At 40.1% G+C, this 22,783-nt stretch overlaps 2 protein-coding genes across 2 annotated transcripts in view; both read left to right on the top strand.

Annotated features, from left to right (window-relative positions):
- Window positions 1-611: 611 nt before the first annotated feature.
- Window positions 612-9,776, top strand: LOC121728024 (protein Red). The gene is made up of 11 exons (XM_042116117.1): window positions 612-942; window positions 2,241-2,438; window positions 3,201-3,264; window positions 3,586-3,660; window positions 4,590-4,697; window positions 5,027-5,091; window positions 6,412-6,655; window positions 7,433-7,574; window positions 8,133-8,342; window positions 8,785-8,951; window positions 9,616-9,776. Exons 1-11 carry the CDS (start codon window positions 797-799, stop codon window positions 9,691-9,693), a joined length of 1,497 nt encoding a protein of 498 aa, XP_041972051.1. The 5' UTR covers window positions 612-796; the 3' UTR covers window positions 9,694-9,776.
- A 1,830-nt stretch (window positions 9,777-11,606) lies between these two features.
- The window catches only part of LOC121727972, a 45,095-nt gene continuing 33,918 nt past the window's right edge, over window positions 11,607-22,783 (top strand). Inside the window, exon 1 of the mRNA XM_042116054.1 lies at window positions 11,607-12,924. Within this exon, the coding sequence (XP_041971988.1) occupies window positions 11,749-12,924 (1,176 nt within the window). The 5' untranslated portion in view covers window positions 11,607-11,748. The remainder of the gene's footprint in view (window positions 12,925-22,783) is intronic.

The raw sequence follows: 22,783 nt of genomic DNA, 5'->3' as shown, positions 1-22,783 counted from the left end.
GAAATAACGCCCACCCAGCGTCCACCGGTATCTATCTAAATAAAATATGCAAACAAAAACATACTATTGCCGCCTCATGTACAAATAAAATATGCAAAAAGAAAACATACTATATGTATATCTATGGACGCTTTACACCACGTCAGTCTGACCCGTGCTAAGTACCTGAAGAACTTGTGTTACGGGTACCAGATGGAAATATATTTAATACTTTATAGTTTATACTATACAATATAATATATTTAAGATTTTTATTATATGATACACATATATTTAATACACACCCATGTCCCAGAAACTTTGAAAACTTTTTGTTCCGTCGGCGGGATTCGAACCTGCACCCCCGGCTTGAGCTACCGACAGCCACTGAGCCACAGTGGTCGTCATAATACTATTGCGGAGGTTAACCTGGGCTCCGCTTCGACGCAAAGACCTTTCAAATTTCAATGCTCCGAGTTCCGACTTCCGACTTGCTTCCGACAGTTCCGAGTTCCGACGCGGCGCGCTGGTGGTAGCCATTGGCAAAATGTTAAGGTACGTTTTCATTCGTACGAGAAGAAGTAGATAAAGCGAACTGTCAATGTCAGTAAAAAAAAACAACCAACGGAGGTTTGAGCTCGAGGATTTTGATGTGGTTTTATTGAATTTTAACAATTTACTTCATTATTCTTGGCAAATAACTGAATGGAATTGTTTTTTCTAATAGAAATGTGTTCGTTTTAATTTGAAAAGTTGTACTAATTGTTGGACGTGACAATAAATTTTAGATTAATACGATACAAAACAAAACCTCAAAATGGATGAAAGAAGTGTTGAAGATACCCCGATGTCTCAGAGGCTCACCAACGATGACTTCAGGAAGCTCCTCATGACGCCGAGGTCGACCCCCGCCGGGGGAGCACACCCGGCGGGGTCGGTGCGAGAAGCCATGGCCAACGCTGGGTAATACAACTATTGCACAGTACTGTTTAGATCATTTTCCAACTTTGTTTTAACTTTCATGACTCTTGGCTTTTCGTATATTGTATATTTTGATACATACATTAAAATTGTATTATTATTGGTTGGACTGGAGCAGTGGTCCCCAACATTTTTTCATGCGGGCCACAAACATGTTTAACGACTATCACATAGACTTTACATTATTTTGCCGGTGGGCGTGATTTCAAAATTGTTTAACATCAAGATGCCAGCCACAAATAAAGTTCCGGTGGGCCGCGGGTTGGCTTACCCAAACCGTATAACCTCAACTTGGTTATAGCGGGACTGGAGAAAACGGGGCACTGTGGGAAAAATACTTAGAAAATTTTTGTGTCCAAACTTTAACCTCTTATAACCACCCCTTTTGAATACACCAATCGATAGGGGGTGCCAAGAGGAGCAAAGAAGCTCAGATAAACTTTTCTCAAAGATCAACCCCCGACCAGATATGAACCTCGGTAGTATGAAGAAAACACTTAGAAACATTTTGATGAAAACATTTAACCCCTGACGACCACCACTTTTACACCAATCGAAAGAAGGTGCTAAGGCTAGCGAAAAAGCTTGTATAAACTTTTCTCAAAAATTAACGCCTGTCGAAATACAACCCGAAATATGAGTGTAGGTAATTAATAGCAATGTTGGCTCAATACGACTTGGGTTGGGTTAGGTTAGATGGCTAAGGCCCTTAGTTATCATGGTTATTTTTTTGTGAACCACCCAGAAATAGGAGCCCCGCGTAGCAAGGCTCCGTCGACTTATAATTCTTGAACCAAAATTTGCTCCTCTTGGTGCCCTCTATCAATTGGTATAATGAAAAGGGGTGGTCATAGGGGGTTGCATTTTTACGTCAAAATCTTTTTTCCATAGAGTCCGGTGTCCTCCAGGCCAACCCATAATTTCTTTATATATTATATCACTTATTGTTTCCAAACAAAATGAATTATTTACAAAAAATTAACATTGGAACTTGCCTGTTCCATACCTATTGATCCGAGATTCAGTAATTTTGTAAGTTACTTCAATCTTGATAGTTGATTAGCTTAAGATGAAACAAACAGAAACCTATGCTTCACTAGTTATGAAGTTCTGACTTAGTAAGCTTAATTTATATGCCATAAATACAAAGAAATTGTTAAAAGGCTTATACTTTTCAGTAAATGCCTTATTCAATAGAAAGTATATAAGTATAGTTTCAGTAAATTTCGCTTAGCAGATTTGTTAATGCTATTAAATAATTTCATGTTTTTATATTCTAGCTCTATGCCACCACCTACAGAAAACAAAAGTGAATTGAGAAGAAAAAAGAAATCCTACTATGCAGCTTTGAAAAAGCAGGAAGACAATAAATTGGCAGAGCTTGCAGAGAAATACAGGGACAGAGCTCGGGAAAGAAGAGATGGGGTCAATGACATCAACCCTAGTGATCCTACAAGCACTGCGGGTAGTGCTTACAGGTAATGCAGGACTATTTGTACTACAGTAGATCCTTATTAATCAACTCGATCATGGGAATGGCAGACACAATTTGTTTGGGCTTGGGAGTTGATGGGTTAAAGCAGGGGTTCCCAAACTTATTTTGTCTAATGCCTACTTTGAGAACTAATTATGTTTTAGCGCCCAATTTAAAATGTATCCAGATGAAATAAATCACCCCCCAAGCCTCTACACAACACCCCCATTTTTTTTTCTGGGTCCCACACCCCCCTTGAGACCTTCAGCGCACACAAGGGGCTGTTATCGCCCACTTTGGGAAAGGCTGGGTTAAAGCTTATAATACTTTAGCATAGTCTGTAATTTACTTTTCCATAGGAGAAGAGAATAGAGTAAATCTACCCATCATTTTCTTGCTTAATTTAATTTGACACACATTAAGGGCGAAGCCTGACGACCGTAATTTGTGAGTTGTGAGTCGCAGAATTTATGCCGCGTAAATATCTTTTTATACAAAATATCATGACTTACAAAATTACGCTCGTGTGAATCAAACAGGACTTTTGTATGAAACTGAATGCAGCAGAATTCTGCCGAACCGGAATTCTGCGACTCACAACTCACAAATTACGCTCGTTTGGCTTCGCAATTACTCACAAAATCAGACCTTAGAGTTGGATTTCTCCTTAGAAATTATAATATTACTAGTATATAGCCCACTGCTTTAACACAAAGTTTAACTTTGACATTCAGTATACAGTGTTTTTAACAAATAATATTTACAGAGCTGTAGCACCTGATCTGAAGTCTGGGATGGATGCAAAGGAAAGGAGAAGACAAATGATTCAGGTATGTAATGTGTATTCTAGAATCCAGCTGTGGACCAAAAAGAATGAGTTTATTTTTGAAATAAGATATGATACAACTCTGTGTATAATTTGAAAGACTATCAAAATAACCAATTATTAACAATAATAATCGCATCAAAACTCTATTAAGGGTAAGATCACAATAATATTATGCTCATTCCATACCTAAAAGTAAACTGTTCTATGTATAGTAAAGCACTCATACCAGATAATGTTGTAGTTATGCTACAACTTACTTTTCAGCCTAAAACAGTACAATTTGTTAAATATTTTTTTAATATTTTTCCATTTTTTTTTCCAGGAATCTAAATACCTTGGTGGTGACATGGAACATACTCACTTGGTGAAAGGTCTGGACTATGCTCTGTTACAAAAGGTAATAAATAATAATGTTGCCACAGTAAAATATCCTAATTCTAACAAATGCAAAAGGCTGTGTTAAGATATCTAATGATTAGTTAACTTTAGGTTAAGGGCCTGTTTCACCACTTCCTGATAAGTCTATCCACCAATTAACTTGACAGATCAAGTATGGAGAATCTGTCAGAAAGTGGTGAAACAGGCCCTAATAGGAAATATTACGCAAGGATCGCAGCAGAGGGCATTTCGCCTCTAGCCCATCGACGCTGCGAACTGCGAAACAGCGGCGAACCGATTTACTGTTTCATCCGCCACACGACAATGTGTTATATTGCATCTCGCTCTATTCCTGTTTCGCATTGGTCTCGCAGATATTTCGCAGTTCGCAGCGTCGGTGGACTAGAGGCGTTACTAGCACATACAGTAAATAATCCAACCAAAATCTGACATGTTGCACACTTCATATTAGAATATTGAAGGAAATATAAAAATATAATAAAAATACTTTAATTGGGAAATAGAATATTATTTTTGGACCAAAACGATTGAAGATTTTTCTTAAAAGGCCGGCAACGCACCTGCAGCTCTTATAATGTTGCTAGTGTCCATGGGTGACGGTAGTTGCTTTCCATCAGGAGACCCGTTTCCTCGTTTGCCCCCTTATTTTATTAAAAAAAAGCCAAACGTCTATCGTCATCCTTTAAAAACCATCCTTAAAACCGTCAAATGAGCCCGTCAAAATGAACAACTTTTTCTATGAGAACAATGCTGGGAACTCAAAAAAATCCGTCGTCACATCCACAAACTGTATATTATCCTATTATATTAAGATTCTGACAGAAAATAAATGGAGTTTATTGAATTAAAATTAGCTAGTAAAATATAGGTACTAAATCTTTCTAAGTGCGGCCGTTAATCTCAGTTTCTTACTTCTCGCACTTTTAGGTACGCTCTGAAATACAAACACGGGAACAAGAAGAGGAGGCGGAAATGGAGCGACTAGTAGCAGCGCCCGTACCAGAACCCGTCAAAGAGAAAAAAGAAATTCCAGTTGTAAGTAATTAAATAAAATTATTACTATTGTCTTGCTGTTACATCTTAACCTTCAACATCGCCATCGTGGGTATCGCAGACACAATATATTTTCAATTGTTGATTGTTGGGTTAAACAGCTGAACTGATTTTGATTAAATGGGGATAGAGATGTTTTGAGTATCCGATATACCGCCCGCGCTATAAACGAATTTCGGTGCACGAAAATTGCAGGCAAAGTGGTACAAAATGTTTTACATGATCCTTTGTGTGTTTTAATTTTTAGACACAGTTTGGTAAATTAAAGATTTGATACAGTGGTAAAAATATTTGATTGTTTGCATTTTCAGGAAGAAGAGATACAATTTAAAACTCCTATGGCCAAGAACATTCACAATTTAATAATGGAGCAGAAGTAAGTGACATAAATTCTATTAAATATTAATATAATATTATTAATACATTATCAGAAGTTAGAAGTTTTAAAAAGTATATTTTAAAAATGTTTTGTTTGAAATGTGTTGTTACATAACTATAACATATGCGTAAGATTGTATGTAACCACAGAAATAAATCAAAATAGAACGGCTAAGCGGGCGGAGTACGCTTGTTTTAATCTTGCACTGTAGTGCAAAATTCGTTGAACGTTCATTCAGTCTCGACTTGATTACACCGGAGCGGTTGTGCAAAATGCCTCATTGTGCAGTGTCTAATTGTAAAAACAGAAATACGAAAGTGAATGGAACGCGCAATGTAAATGAAATTGTGCAATTCGAACGATCTACTAGTGTTGCGTCGACACTTGAACCAAGATTATCGATAATAGGCATGATGACTAATTTTTTTTCCTATTGGTAATTGAAAGACCCTTAAAAAATAGAAACATCGCTGAAAGAATTACTCTGATAGCTTAAAAATTCACCAAGATTTGACAATTCAAACATCTCATAAAATAGACCTGCCCGAAACGCTCCATACAAAGTGCTACGAAAAACTGACGTCACTCTTTCGTAGTTTCTACGCATTGGGAGAGAACTTTGTTCGGTAGGTATATTAAATATTGTGTTTATGAAAGTGGTTTCTTAACAAAAGTAGCTTTTAATTGCATAAGTTATCGAATGGTGAAACGTTTTATAATACATAATTTGAATGAACAGGTAGTTTCTCAGTACATTACAGTTGATTGTTTGTTTGTTTGTTTGTTTGCATTGAATAGGCTCCGAAAGTACTGCCCGTGAATTGTAATATTTATCGTTTAGGTATGTGATAAAAATAAACATTGTCTAATATGTTGTTATTTTATTTATAACGATAATAATTGTTACTACACACCTACTACTAAAATCTTCTGACTCGGTAAAACACCGATTTCGGCTACTGTTTATCGATAATACCGATGTCTCCGATTCTGTCAGTGCGTGTCACATCACTATTTCCTTAGCAATGACAACATTGGGGGCGTGGCTTGTGCAACGCACGCGCGTTGCCGTTCTATTTTGATTTATTTCTGTGTATGTAACGTTGATTTTATGATATTATGTAATTTTTAATTTTGTCTGGAAATTACTCAAAATTTTGAATTAAAAGTTTGTATTATACAATATTCTTTTTGAACGTCGAGTCTAATATAGGCTAATGTGAGAGAACGCAGCGTGAGCGCCGCGGGCGTGATGCTTATGTAGTGCGTTCGCGGCGCGCATGCGGCGTTTGCGTCTTTCATACGCCCTGTTTATAGGAGCAAAAAAGTGACCCGCAACGAGCTTTTCGCTCACGGGCGCATGGCGTACGTCGTCGAGTTAGACGAGGAGGGCACGATAGACAGCGACATCCCGACGACGCTCACCCGCAGCAAAGCGGACGTGCCCGAGCTAGACGAGCGCAGCTCCGCCAACAGCGCCAACGACGTCGTGCTTGAAAAGCTGGCGCAGATATTCTCCTATCTGCGCCACGGACGCCATCGCAAGCTCAAGAAGACTAAGGTAAGTTCCTATTATATCAAGGGGACGATAGATAGGCGGACGTGCCCGAATTAGGCGAGCGCAGCTCGCCCCCAACGCCAACGTCATCGTGCTCGACAAGCTGGCGCAGATATTCTCGTATTCGCACCACGGACGCCATCGCAAGCTCAAGAAGACTAAGGTAAGTTCCTATTATGTCGAGGGGACGATAGGCGGACGTGCCCGAGTTAGACGAGCGCAGTTCGCCCCCAACGCCAACGACGTAGTGCTCGACAAGCTGGCGCAGATATCCTCCTATCTGCGCCACGGACGGCACCGCAAGCTCAAGAAGACTAAGGTACCTATGGTTCTAGTTTTGCCATCAAGTAAGAAATAAGGAATAAGGATGTATTGAGTTGGACGAACGCTCGGATGCCAGAGACAACTGAGCAAAAGACATTTTACACCATTTCATTGTTTTCGTTTCTGATACTTCTAAATTAATTTGATCGAATTTATTTCTAGAATCCAAACAAGAGTACTTACCTCGAAGTTTATGACATGAATTTGTCATTAATCGTAGTATTATCGATATTAAATAAGTATTAACATTTTAAATAAGTAAAAATTTAATTGGCACTACTGTAACCGTTCGTTTAAATTAGTTCAAAGCTGCAAATCTTGCATCACTCCTTTCTCAGGCTTTTGCAATAGCGCAATAATTAAACTCAGATTTAGAAACCTGTCATCCGAGTAAAGAGCTCTTTATTATTTTTACTTTCGTATGATTGCGGGTTTAACATTCACGCTCCATTCCAGGACAAGCCGACAGAGAAGGGTCGCAACGAAGACTCCATCTATGGCGACATCGGCGAGTACGTGGCGGGCGAGCGCCGCGACCGCCGCGCCGACAGACCCGCTACCTACTTCGATAAACCGCTCGAGACTGATAAGGAGGAGGGTATGTTCAGCTAGTTATAAAAAAGTAAAAACCTTATTAAAGCAAATATTCAATGTATCAGGGTGATAACTGATATAAGTCTACAAACGTTTTGGAAATACGAGGCGAAAAGACTGCCATTACATTTAGAACATTTTGTTCACCGACTTCTTTTTCTTGAAATACTATATTTCATAGTTTTGGATTATTAAGAGGAAAATATGTTAGGCGCAAGAAATGTGAAATTATTTATTTCACATTTCTTGCGCCTAACATATTTTCCTTTCTATTATTTTAATTCCTATTATTGCGTTCTTCAAAAACGCTTTTGTGCAACAAACGTATATAAAAGTAACAATTACTTGTCACCGAAATAGATACTTTTAAATTATTACAGTTCCCCAATGGCAACAGTGTATTCGGGATTAAAGGTCCGCCATTGAACTATTTAGCCCGTCTCTTTTATAAGAAAACTATAACATTGTTATCTAGTTTCCAGGCATACCAATATTATCTTGCGTAAAGTTTCTCTTAATCCGGCGTCCGAACTTTATTTATCTCAAATATTTCGTTACTCAGGTCCCGGAGTGTTACCGCGTCGTCAAGCGAGCGGCAACGTGGAGGAGCGAGACAAGAGATCGGCGGCGCTGCTCAACCGGCTGGCGGCGGAGCCCGAGGGCTACGCCGAGTGCTACCCCGGCCTCCGCGAGATGGACGACGCCATCGACGACTCTGACGATGAGGTGGACTACACCAAGATGGACGCTGGCAATAAGAAGGGACCTATTGGTTGGTTTTGTGTCGTGTACTTATATTAAACTAGAGGTTGTTCGCGTATTTGTTTATTGCACGGAAATCGTGAATCGTGAAAAATGTGGTTAAGTAATTTAGACGCCAATCCATGTTACATGGATAACCTGTTTTACATTGTTCATGCATTTCAAATCAAGTGAGGAAGAGAAAACCGACAATAAGGGCATTAAGGGCATTCGGCATCCCTTAGTAAGGGATGCCGAAAAAATAATTATACTGAAAGGACTTGCGAGTCTGATTTTAATAAAAATTAAATCTACCACTATTCATTGCGATCAGTGGATTTTGACGGGACTGAATTTAGAAAAAAAAATACAGTGTGTGTTTTTTCCACAGCGATTTCTATATTTTCCCATCTTAGTTTTTACCACTTACATAAAAACGACCTTCCCCTTGTTAATAAACTGTCAACTATCAGGTCGTTGGGACTTCGACACGGCGGAGGAGTACTCGGCGTACATGAGCAGCAAGGAGGCTCTGCCGAAGGCCGCGTTCCAGTACGGCGTCAAGACGCAGGACGGCCGCCGCACGCGCAAGACCAAGGACAAGAGCGAGAAGGCCGAACTCGATAGGGAGTGGCAGCAGGTATCATCTATAAATCATTTGTTATGTCCGTCTGTCTATCTCGAGAGACTAGCGCAGGGGTCGGCAGGTAATTTTAGGGTGGGGTCTGGATACCGTGGGAAAATTTTAACGAGGTCCAGAAAAAACACGCTTGTCCTATGTAGCTTAAACATATTTTAATTAATGAAGGTATATATATACCTCATCTATGTATATTGATACTCGGTATATAATACGTTACAATATTTCACGGTCCGAGATTCGACCTTTCTTAATTATGTCTACTTTAAAAATTAATAATAATATTAAAATAAAATAAAAATTTAAAGGGGGCTCCCATACAAAAACACGGTCTATGTTTGCTCTTTATTGGTAGGGAACCCTTCGTGCGCGAGTCAGACTCGCACTTGACCGATTTTGGTTATATAAAACTCCCACACCGGTTTCGGTGACGGTGGCCGGTTTCATTGATATCAGGCCAGGTACGCATGAGTCATTTTATTGTGCCCAAGTGTGTGCGCAGTACACAAAACGACTCTGTGTTCCTCTCTCATAACACTTTTGAAATTATCCTACTACGGATTAATAAAATAAACAAGAATAGAATGTACCGATACGAGATTAAAGGCTTTTTTTTATATATTTAGATGAGATACTTGTGTTAAAACAATTTTATTATTTTCAGATACAAAACATAATACAGAAACGAAAAGCGCCGCAGTACACAGAAGACTCTGCGAGCTACAAGACTCCCAGATACTAAAAGTTAACCTTAACAATAAAAATATTTATATAGCGAAAAGTCATACAATGCGTCTTTGTCATAAGTCGGTACTACATATAGGCGAACGCGTTGGCCGGCGCGCTGGCCCAATGTGTAGAACAGGCGAAATACCTACCGCCAACACGAGAACGCCCGTTCTACACATTGGGCCAGCGTGCCGGCCAGCGCGCCGGCCAACGCGTTCGCCTATATGTAGTGCCGACATTATACATTGGAATACTAACATGATGGACAAAGACAGCAAAACTGAAATATATGCTGCGTAAATATCTCTTTTGTAAGAAGAAATGTACCTACACGGTACGACTGTATATATAGATTGTGTGAAATTAAACTTTCTTAACTATAAAATGTCATTCCTTATTCCCGAAACTTTTAGAATTACCGCATAAGTTATATTTAGCCATATTATGTTTTGTCTCTGTTGCTAAGTGTAGTGTAGGCAGCGACAAAATTTCCTAATAGGCTTTTCGTCATTTATCAGGCGTTCATTCATTCATCATTTACCAAGACCCCAAACGTATTTTCGGGAATTGCTGTGGAACGATAAACAGAAGTACCAGCATCAGAAGTTAGTAATTATTATTATCAATAACTGGCTGTGCCTCGCGGTGTTACACGCAGTTTATTAGGGAAAATAAATTGTGATATTTTCCTGCCTGTTAATCCAGGGTAACTAGCTCCATGCCAAATTCTAATAAAATACAAATATGAAGAAGTAACAAACATACAAATAAACGTACTTTAATAAGTTTATCTACGTCATATGCTAAGGCAACTCAATTATGTTAAATTAGGATTTAAAACAACCCCTGAATCAAAACTTTAATAAGTGTTAGGAATCAGTACAAATTATTGAACCGATCAAATCACTGGAAAATATGAAATAGGTAGATTAATAAAAAAAAAAACAATGAGAAGACTGATAATGATGAATTATTCCTAAGAATACTCTCGATCAGCTTTCAAACAAAAAAAACATAAAGATTATTATTATTATCATTTCAAGATACATAGTTTTATTGTTTCGATTAGATTAAATTGGATCTGGTTACAGTGTATACTCGGCTCCAACGATTTTCATGAAATTTAGTATATAAATAAATAAATAAAAAACTCTTTATTAAAACAAACAAAACAGATCAATTTACACACGTTACAAAACACGTTATATAGGGGGTTTCGGGGTATAAATAAATAAATAAAAAACTCTTTATTCAAACAAACAAAACAGATCAATTTACACACGTTACAAAACACGTTATATAGGGGGTTTCGGGGGCGATAAATCGATCTAGCTAGGAATCATTTTTAGAAAATGTCATTTTCATCGAATACCGAGCAAAGCTCGGTCAAATAGCTAGTAATATTATATTAGTAGTACCACCTGTGCTACATATTAAATTAAAGTAATAATTAAGTACATAAAATGTACTAGAATACGTAGTACGTACAACATAATACCTAGTAAGTAATAAGTATGTGCAAATGCACTTATGTACGTCGCGTTGTACAGTTGCAGCGTCATAATAAAACCAGCTAGCTTCCTCCGCTTCCGTTCGATACAAAGGTCAGAAATATTTTATTTCTCCGTATCGAACTGACCTTCAGATTTCACTACAAGACAAAAGCGATACATTCCTCCGCGTCGAACCGCAATGTGATGACGCGGCGGCCGAGAGAAATGCGACCGAATTCGCGACAATTCATTTGACACAATGCCGGTTCATCGGCATCACTTTTCTGGCCGGCCGTACACGTCGCGCGGAGTCGTCTTCGCAGGTGCGTAAGCGCAGGTAACCGCGCCCCCGCCGCGCCGCGCTCTCCGCTCCCCCGCCCCGCCGCACCCCGCGCCGCCGCCGCCGTACCTGCGCGCCCACTCGCCCGCCATCTTGAATTCCACTCGCTCAGACCCGCACCCGCCTCGCGGCCGCCGCACGTCCCCGCCGCACGCCGCGATCGGCTTCTGAAAACTTTTGTCAATCGCAGTGTCCCCGTGGTGTTTCTGTGTCATGTGATAGTGCAGTGCCGGAAATGGAGTCGACGCCGATATGTCGGTGCCGCGTGCTGTACCTGGGCTCCGCCGTGCCCCAGCAGAGCAAGGACGGCCTGCAGGGCATCCAGGAGCCCCTGCGCGAGCTGTACCCGGAGAAGGGGGCGACCACTGGCGGCATAGACTCGTGGCTCTCGGTGTGGTCGAACGGCATCCTGCTGGAGAACGTGGACGAGAGCGGGTCGCGCGTCTCGCGGTTCTTCCCTATATCTAGCCTGCACTACTGCGCGGCCGTCCGGCGCGTCAGCGTCGAGAGTGCGCCCCGGTTCCTGCCCCTGGACTCCCCGTTCGCCCGCGCGCCGGCCGCCCGCCGCCCGCCGCTGTTCGCCGCGGTGCTGCGCCGCACGCAGGGCATCAAGGTCCTCGAGTGCCACGCGTTCGTCTGCCGGCGCGAGGCGGCCGCCAACGCGCTCGTCCGGTGCTGCTTCCACGCGTACGCCGACAGCTCGTACGCCAAGCGGCTGGAGGCGGAGCGGGCGCCGTCGCAGCTGCCGCCGGAGCCCGACGAGGAAGTGGAGGTGTACGACGGCGACGAGAACCACAAGGTGTGGGTCGGCGAGTTCGACCGCGAGGACTCCGGCGACGAGGCCCCGCACCAGACGCGCGCGCCGCGCCCGCGCCAGATCGCGCGCCCGGCCTCCGTGCCGCCCCCGCCGCCGCCGCCCGAGGAGCCCCGGCGGAAGTCGACCGCCAAGAAGAGCAAGAAGAAGTCGTCCGCGTCGGCCGACGAGCTGTACGCGACGATGCCGGGGTCGGGCGCGACGAACGGGAGGGCGGCGGGGCGCGGGCCGCCGGGCTGGGCGCCGCACCCCGTGATGCTGGTGGCGCACCCGGCGGCGACGCTGCCGCACGCGCGGCCGGCCACGCTGGGTCACCGCGGGCGCGTGCCGGCGGCGCTGGCGGGCCCCTTCCCGCCGCCGCCGGCGCGGGGCCGCCTGCAGTACGCGACGGTGGACCCGCGCCGCTCGAAGCCGCCGCCGGCCGCGATGAAGGCGGCGCAGAGCATGACGGGGCTGGAGGCGGCGGACGACGCGGGCGGCATCTACCGCCGGAAAGGCCACCTCAACGAGCGGGCCTTCTCCTACAGCATCCGCCAGGAGCACCGCAGCCGGTCGCACGGCTCCCTCGCCAACCTCAAGTTCGCCGCTCCGCCGGAGGTGAGCCGATGTCTTTGATTATTTCGATACCTCGTTTCTTTGAGCTCATGTAGGAATCGATGTCGATCGTTTCACGCCAATATAAAAACATCACGCGAGGCGAAATACGGAAATTGGCAGCGATCGATCCGTTCACAAACCGCTGGCGACCACCGGCAGGGTAGATAGTTCGATTGCTCAATCGACGGGTGTTAATATTACGTGTACCCACAAATATAATGCATATAAAAACGTTTACGAAATGAAATAAATGAGTACTTTCAAATATTTAAAGCGGCAGCTTAACAATTATTAATAATATACTTTTTGTGTTAATTATTGTACGTTACACGCGTGTTATTTGAAGATTTCTCATGTAAATGGTCAGGGACCGAGTTACTTTCTATTGTTGTGAAATATTTTATTATGTTTTAAATAACGATCTCTCTGCAGTATCTGCTATGAAATGAATAGGCGGAACAAACACTACAGCGTTTATTAAAACAATTTTTCTGATAAGCGACTTTCTTTGATCAAATATGATTAGTGACTACTTTATATGAAGAGTTTTCCTCAATCAAATTATGTTCCTAGAATAATGTAAGAACTAAGATGCAGGATCAATAGGAATTATTTTGAACACAAAATTACCTAATCAGTAATCGATTTTAATAGTTCTTCTTAGATTTTTAGTATGGTTTTCGATGAACTGAAACTATTTTCATTCATTTAAAGCCAGGTATTATCAAAATAAAATGATGTATATGTTATAAATAACTACAATGCTACCTAATGCCTAATCAGTTTTTGTGTCAGTGCCACCGAACAAGGTAACCAAACTAGTTTTAGAATAACAAGTATTTTTCATTCGCGAAACAATCACAAAAGGGGAAGGTGCTAGATCTAGAAAGGTTTAGACTTTGAGACTTTGGTCCAATTTCATCAACTGTTAAAGTTAAAATGCTCAAATTAGTATCACGTTTCCTCTTTAATTTTTCATATGAATGAAACAAGAGACATTTTCGTTGGTGAAATTGGGCCTCAAACCGATATGGGAGATAATATTATTCCCATTATGTCATGCCTTTATGCCTTATGCCAGTGGCTGCCTGTAAGTTAGGATCCCTCAACATTGAGAAATGTTCGAGAATATGTTTCAGTTAGTTTAGAATTCGACTATCATAACATAGTAACTTACCAATTAGCCTTGACGTTAATAATGGGCGTACGAATTCCGAACGAAAGGAATTTTTCAATTTTATTTTAACATCCTTCATATTACTTAGTAATTACAACTTACGCTTCCCGCAATACGAGATTCATAATCGTTTTATAGAAGATGAAAATGAGCATTTAAAAAACGTGCCATTAAGGCTGTCGGGTTAATAATTTAAAGAAACAGGTTTGCCGTCCGTCTGACTTGTAAATTGATTTGTGACCAAAATTCATGAAAAAAGTTGATGCTATTGAGCTGGTTATGATACTAAAATCAGGTATTGTACTTGTTTGTAGGATTTTGTAGAAAAAACATGTAAAGTTTTTGGGGTTCCGTACCTAAAGGGTAAAAACGGGACCCTATTACTGAGACTTCGATGTCTGTCCGTCTGTCGCCAGGCTGTAACTCAAGAACGGTAATAGTTAGAGAGTTGAAATTTTCACAGGTTATGTATTTCTGTCGCCGCTATAACAACAAATACTAAAAACAAAATGAATTAAATATTTAATTCTATACAACACCCGTAATTTTTTCGACATTTTTTGCTCTATAATCAATAATGGTAACAGGTAGGCACTTGAGTTTTTCACAAAGTAGGTACTTTAATTCCATACAAAAACACAATTTTGGCCTATTTATGCTCTAGAACGATACAGAATCCTTCGTGCGCGAGTCCGACTCACACTTGGCCAATTTTTTATTTTATTTTAGCTCGATAAAACTATAAGAAATTAAAGTCACTTGTGTCTTGTACTATGTTGTCGACTTAAAGCTGTTCTTTTATGAGCAAAATAACAGTGAATAAACCTTTATGTTTTTGAATTCAATGTAAATCTCTTTTGTGAAATCTGTCTACCTGACTTCTGCGAAATCAATGACAGAAACTGCGAAATAAGTACTTGTTCATTAATTTCTTTACTCGATAAAAAGCCTCTAAAGTAAATGTACAACTTCTTAGAAATCTTTTGATAAGGATTTGGAGGCCCATCATGATTAGGTACGCGACTTATCTCTCTTTTTCAAAGGATCTTTTACACGGTGTTAATCCATCCATTGTGGGTATCGCAGACACAATAGATTTTTAATTGTTATGCTGGCAGCCGGCTGCCGCTTGTTAATTGATAGGTCAACAAAAAAAAAAAAGGTTTCTCGGCTCTATTTCTAAATTGACTTTTTCTGTAGGAAATTGTGGGAGTAAAGACGTTCAACGAAGGTTACTACTAGTAGTCATTTTTAAGAATTTCGTTTTTTTAAACTCCTAGCAAATTTGCTAGGGAGAATTCTCCCAGGTACTTCAAAACATTATAATTTAACTCGCTTCAGGCTCTGTTACATAGCTCTCCACAAAGGAAGTTGCAGGCAAAAGCTGAGTACGCGGTAGATAGAAGATAATTACATAGGTAGAGGTAGTAAGTAGCACACAAGTATTATGGAATCCGCGAGGTATTTGTGTTGATCACAAGTCGTTAGATATGCTGTAATGCCTCCCGCCCGGGCCCGCCGCCAAACCAGTTAGAAATGTATTCGTCCAAGCCGATTTGTTTAAGCCGAGCTCGCGTAATACTGTAAAATCTAATACTGGAGATAGTCTTCGTTTTCGTACAAAAAGATAAAAAATAAACCATACTAACATTATAAATGCGAAAGTTTAAAGAAACAGAAATGATTTAAGTATTATACTCACAAAAGGTTACGCGAAAGCTCCTTAGTCCCTGGGAAATTACAGTATAACTCGCGTAAGAGCTGCTTACTCAACTAAATTATGATATTGACTGATAAAATATGTCTTTGTTAAAAATATGGCATCAATAACTTATTATGAATGATGATATCATACATTGTTCGAAAGTGGCGATCATACCCTCATACGTCGTGACTGTACCTTAGTAGTAGCTGGTACCTATTTATAGTACCTTCTATTGTTGCAATATGCTGGCTTCTGGATAAAGAACCCATCTTCAAACTAGATGGTCTGAATTGGGCGCTCGCACACATTGCCACAATTTCCAATAATTTGCTAAAACAATTCAGTAATTTTCGCGGAACAAACTTGCGACACTATAGATAGTTTCAACTTTCAAGGACACGGTTGAATTGAAGATCTCTACATGATAATTGATATTTTGTATTCAAATGACATTGTTTAGTAAGCAATGTTTACAAATAACCGTTGAATATGACTTCATCGATGCGCTTGCGCAAGCGCGCAAAAAATGTTTTAGAAATACGTTTGGCAACTCGTGCCACACACGACACGGGGCTACATGCAATTAGTTGGCGGAAACGTTGCTAAACCCCGGCGGTTTTCACTTAGCCTCGCCTTCAGAGCCCGATATTACAGATTTGGTACACTTGATGCATGCTAAGTATGGCGTAGGTGCAACTGCAATGTATTAAATTACTATATGGCGCTGAAAGTCGTTTACTGCGGGAATCGTTCATTTTTCCGGGATGAAAAGTATCCTATGTCCTTTCCCGCCCCTTAAAGTATCGCCATATCAAATTTCATCTATATCGGTTGAGCCGTTTAAGCGTGAAGAAATTCTTGACGACTAACTTGACTGTCGTAGATTGTTTACTGTTTATTTACCAATCTTTGCAAATTTAAATACAAATTTAATTTTCAATCGTGATCATAACCAAATTGTAATTTCGTAAAATCCAATTATTTCGTACATTTTTGGACATGAGCAAACATTAGTCATATAAGATTTCGTTACATTAACATCCGATAGCACGGGTTATGTTGTAATTTAACTTTATTTTATTATGTTTTCGAGATCGTTTTACGTTCGTGTTTCATCATCCGTGGTACTATGAACATACTAGAACGTGACAGACGACAGAAACCGATCAACAAACTGATCAGTGATTAGACATTGACAATGTGTTGACCTTCGAAACTGAGAAAGGCGAAATAGCTGGGTGGTGTAGTAAGGACTTAAAGCGTAGAGAGAGTACTAAAGTCAACGTTGCCAGTTTTTTTTTGTGCCAAGTCCGGGCTTTGGAACTTTCTTAATTGAAAAAGCGGGATTCTTCAGTCAAAAGCGGGACAAAATAAAAAAAGGTTTGAATTATTATCTTTTTATTTGCGTTAAAATTACGTTTACGTGACAACAGATAGCAAAAGTAGCCAAAGAAAATCCACCCCTCTACCTCCCACAGTCATATCTTCATTACATTTCTTTCTCAGCATGCTGCACGTACGTTCGGGCTTTCCGAAAAGCGGGACTGAGCCTGTCCCGCGCGGGACATTTAATTTTGATGAAAAATCGGGACGTCCCGCCAAAATCGGGACGTCTGGCAACGCTGACTAAAGTACAGTAATCGTATAGCACTAAAGTACGGACCTACTCTGTAATAACTCCCACACCAGTTTCGGCGACGGTGGCCGGTTTCATTGAAACCGGGCCAGTTATGCAGGAGTAAACAAGAGCACTCTCTATTCCTTTAACTCTCATAACCGACACGACTGGCGAGAGATCAGGCGCAGGTCCGACTTTTTACATGTCCATCCGACGCATGGAACGTCTCACTTGTCAGACAATCAGGTGATCAGCCTGCATTGTCTTAACTCCTAACCAAACATGGAAATAACATGTTTCCAATGCGGGAATCGACCTCCGGTGTCACACACGGTGACCACGGATGACGGCGTTCTATCTTATAGGATATGTATAATATTATAATGGAGTTTGGGGCCAACTTTACGACGTTGGAAATTAAAATTACGATTTTATTGCATTGTACTATTATTCTCTTTATTTTCTTATTAATATTATAAGCTCGCATAGACATTTCTTGCAATCAAAGTATTAGCTCTATATGTCTTCACTAACTTTCTAAGATTATTCCTATTTGCCTAGCATTTATTTTCCTAAAATTGCCCAACTAAAACATCTTTAATATGATTTACGTCTAGTTAGCTGTCTTTACTCCAGTTTATGTAACAACAATGGTCCCCAGATGGGATGGTCTTTGTTCCAGTTCTCGCAGACTGCTCCTAACACAATAGCCGTGTAATACATAGTTAGTACCATTCACATACGTAACTAGTGTGACCTATCACCTATCTATAGCTCTTGGAATCTTAGGGAAAATGGGTTTTATTAATAAAAACTCAAAAAGGGCAGATATTCATTTTGTTTCATGGATTAAAGTTTAAAGAACCTTATTATGCAGAAATACGTCGAAGTTAAAGCTAGTTTAACTTTTTTTGTAAGAATCGATTTGCCAAATTATAGAGCACGAGCTTTTGTCCGCGGCTTCGCTCGCGTTAAGAAGGATTATTATATACAAACTTTCATCCCCTATTTTAACCCCTTGGTGTTGGAATTCATCAAAATCCTTTCTTAGCGGATGCCTTCGTCATAACATCTACCTGCATGCCAAATTTCAGCCCGATCCGTCCAGTGGTTTGGGCTGTGCGTTGATAGATCACTATGTCAATCAGTCAGTCATGCTTGAGTTTTATATATAGAGCATGTGGGTCTGTACTGAGGTCAAATTATCGGTATAGTTTTTCTTATTTTTGTGATATTCGTGAATCTGAATGTTTGTCCAAAAACTAAGGAAGGTTCAAGGTGCCAAATTATTAAATTCTTGTGTAGTAACTCCAATATCAAAGAGTTATGAGAATTTATATGTAATAAGTATAATAACTAAAAATTAATATGTGGCACGCGACCCTACTTTAAAATCACATTAAAATATTTCAATGGCAACAGTAAATTTTTAGAGGTTAGATAGTTTTGTGAAATATGTAACACGATAAACTGTGGACGTTGACTTCGTGTGCCGACATTAAACCGGCAACTCTGTTGCACCAAAATTCGTTTATCGCGTGGGAACCGTACATTTCCCGGGATAAAAGGAAGCTTTTGTCCTTTCCCGGGACTCAAAGTATTTCCATACCAACTTTCAGCAAAATTGGTTCAGCGGTTTGGGCGTGAGCCGTGAGGTGCTAACAGACAGACACATTTTCGCATTCATAATATTAGTACTAGATTATTATCTTTCTTCTCTCTTGTTTTTATCTATTATTAATGAAATAGAAGGAATCGATTTGCTATAACCTATTTCGCCACAACAGCAAGTTTAGTTTTCTTTGTAGAACGCTAAATCAAAAATTGGCTGTACTGTAGTTACATTCGGTTTACTATTTTATAAACTCTATAACCAAGAAATACGGTCGAAAATAGGATCTGCGTTTGACTGTATAGTGTACACATTCTTTTAAAAGTTGATAAATGATAATAATCTTAGGCTGTAATTATGATTACTTAGGTGTGCTAACTACAATTTACGTAATGATGTGTTGATTAGATATTTTCCTAAAGCGATCAAGAAGTTGCTTATAAGTCGCATTTAATAACTAGTTATTTAAACCTTTGTACGGGTATATTTTTGTGGAGACCGAATAACCTAGAAAGTAGAAACTGATGATAAAGTAGCAAAAGTTGACCGTCCATACGAAAAATTTTGCCACCCTTTCTCTAATTTTTATCAGAAGAATAATAAATATTGCTCATTGCAATAAACGCTATAGCCTTTTAGATTTACATTTTCCAGCCTCTAATTAAGTCTAATTCCAATTAATAAAAAAAAACATTGAACAATCGCGAGTCTCGATTAAAAGAAGCTGACATACTCCTCTTCTTCTCATATATCTCTTCTGATATTCTTTTTCCCTGATAAATCCATACTAATAAATGTGAAAGTATGTCTGTCTGCCTGTTATTATAGTCTTTACGCTCAAACCGCTTAACCGATTTTGCTAAAATTTGGTATAGAGATACTACAAGTACCGGGAAAGAATATAGGATACTTTTATCCGGGGAAACGTGCAGTTCCAGAACAATAAACGAATTTTTTCGTCATCTAGTTTACTATCGCAGAAATGGTAGCGGTGACGTGCGTTGGGCCAACTGCCCGTTGAACAAGGTTCGTATTAGAAGAAAGTCATTGTGGAAGGCTGTATAATGGAGGCCTTCAATCAGCCGATATCAATTACGGCCCACAAGCGAAGCGTATCGTATAGTTTACGTGTTTCGACTGGCGACACGTAACGGCGCCGGCTAGCGGGATATACGTATATCTATCATGTATTAGCACTCGACTTCGTGCTCGTAGGATTAAAATGGTATCGAAATAATATAACTAGCTGAGCCGGCAAACGTTGTTATGCCATATAAATTATTTCTAGTATCATAATATAGTATAAAAAATAGATAAAAACCTATTCTCAGGCCTAACGAATGTACCAGCTGGGTTTGACGTAACGCGACTAAACTACTTAGGTCCCCGATTTGCATAGGAATCAACTTCTCTGATAGTACATATATATAAAATTTAAAATCGGTTGAGCCGTTATGAGGAGTTCGCGCACAATCACTGATTCGAAAATTTATACATATTAGATTTCGCTACCATACGATATTAAGTATCGTACTATAATTATAGTAACTAGATTTTGCAACTTCGTTGACACAACTGTCACCGAAATTCGGTTATCATCCTTTTTTTTAAAAATGGAAATGCTTTACGCATCCCCGGCAAATTGGGGATATCGGCCGGGGTATGTGGGACTCCTGCGTAGTTTACCCACTAAAACCCCGCGGTGCTTCACTCATCGCTGCGGGTACGATAGAACCTACCACAACTCTACCAGCGATCATCTACATTTTGCAGACCTGACACCACCCCGCCCGCTATCAGTTATCACTCTAGAACTGTAAGCTTTTCGGTGATGATAACTATTTTATGCACTTTTTCGGGACTTAAGGTAAGAAGCCTTTTCACGCTGAAGAGGTTACAGACAGACGTACGTGCTTTGGCATGTATAATTATATTCGTACTCGTAAGTATAGGCCTCTTGGATATCGTTGCTAAGCTACGGCAACGCCGCGGGTCGGTTGACGGCGGAAACTCGTGACCGCTTTTCTCATACGATTCTCATACAAGTCACTGCACTTTTTTGGTAATTGTTTATATTTTTAGCATAATAAAAAGTAATGAGAATATGATGAATTCTATACGTGGGAGAGCCATGCTTCGGCACGAATGGGCCGGCTCGACCGGATAAATACCACATTCTCACAGAAAACCGGCGTGAAACAGCGCTTGCGCTGTGTTTCGCCGAGTGAGTGAGTTTACCGGAGGCCCAATCCCCTAACCCCTACCCTATTCCCTTCCCATCCCTTCCCTACCCTCCCCTATTACCCTATTCCCTCTTAAAAGGCCGGCAACGCACTTGCAGCTCTTCTGATGCTGCGAGTGTCCATGGGCGACGGAAGTTGCTTTCCATCAGGTGACCCGTTTGCCCCCTAATTCATAAAAAAAAATGAGCCAAATTACTATTAAGTTTGGATTTCGGAATATTTCCACAGACTTTTTCCGCGGAGAATCTGTATCGTAAGCTATATTTACTTAAATATACACGATCATGAAATATTCTTTCAAATTCATTGAATATGATTTTTTACTGTGTATTTATTTATTTGTGAGATCATCTTATTAGTTACCTATTACTTATTAGTTATTACTAATAACAGGTTGTTTACCTAATTAAAAATTATAGGGCGCAAATTATTCCAAAGCAATCATGTTCATGAGGTCTCCGAAATCCATGATGATGGAGAACGAATCATCCGTTTAAAAGTAATATCACAGACGAGTAGGTAATCGACTGTACGACGTGAAAGTGGAGCTATGTATTAATTGGAAAATTAATTAATAGTTGAATAATGTAAACAAATATATTTTCAGCAACTATTCTGTGGCTCAGTGGTGAGCGCATGGGTAGCTCAAGCCGGGGGTCGCGGGTTCGAATCCCGCCGACGGAACAAAAAGTTTTCAATGTTCCCGGGTCTGGATGTGTATTAAATATGTGTATGATATAATAAAAATCTTAAATATATGTATAGTATAAAAGTATTAAATATATTTCCGTTGTCTGGTACCTGTAACACAAGTCCTTTAGGTACTTAGCACGGGGCCAGACTGACGTGGTGTGAAGCGACCATAGATATTATTATTATTATTATTCAACCGTACATGCAAAATAAAAATGGAAAATGAAGATATTGTATTTCATTATCAAAGAAAATATTAATATGTAATAATATATTATACATACTAGCTGTTGCCCGCGACTTCGTCCGCGTGGACTTCAGTTTATAGCGCGTGATGTCAACAAAATTGGTGTCAAAAGCTTTTATAAAAAAAACCCTGGTACCCCTTAAATCAATACAGCTGTGCAGTGTGCACACAATAAGTACTTCATTTTTTATATTAAACTTTATATTTTATGCCAAATTTTAAACCTTATTTAGCCCCCCAATTACACAACTTTACCCATAAACTATTTATCATTGATAGGGTTAGCCCCAATTTCACCAATGTCTGTTAGTGTTAACAGCTTGTTAAAATGTCCTGTCTTCTCTTTCATTCATATGAAAAACGAAACAGCTAACGTGATACTAATTCGAGCATTAACTTTAACAGTCGTTGGTGAAATTTGGTCTTAAGGTTACGTCACTGCCTGCACAGATAAAGTACTGAGTTATTTAATACCGTAGAATAGATATGACAACCGAAAAAAATCGAGACTTAAATGTAAGATGATACCACCTCTTATAGAAAGACTTTTGAGCAAGCGTCAGC

The sequence above is a fragment of the Aricia agestis genome, chromosome 6, assembly GCF_905147365.1.
Source record: "Aricia agestis chromosome 6, ilAriAges1.1, whole genome shotgun sequence".
In the NCBI taxonomy this organism is placed as follows: domain Eukaryota; kingdom Metazoa; phylum Arthropoda; class Insecta; order Lepidoptera; family Lycaenidae; genus Aricia; species Aricia agestis.
Note: the sequence above shows the minus strand (reverse complement) of the source record. Positions and strands in the feature narration are given on the sequence as shown.

What these genes read in the sequence shown, in the direction of transcription:
- LOC121728024 (XM_042116117.1), top strand. Translation starts at nt 797, where the DNA reads ATGGATGAAAGAAGTGTTGAAGATACCCCGATGTCTCAGAGGCTCACC. An exon ending in GCAAGCTCAAGAAGACTAAG is followed by an intron (nt 6,656 to 7,432) that starts GTAAGTTCCTAT and finishes GCTCCATTCCAG; the next exon opens with GACAAGCCGACAGAGAAGGG. An exon ending in TCGATAGGGAGTGGCAGCAG is followed by an intron (nt 8,952 to 9,615) that starts GTATCATCTATA and finishes TATTATTTTCAG; the next exon opens with ATACAAAACATAATACAGAA.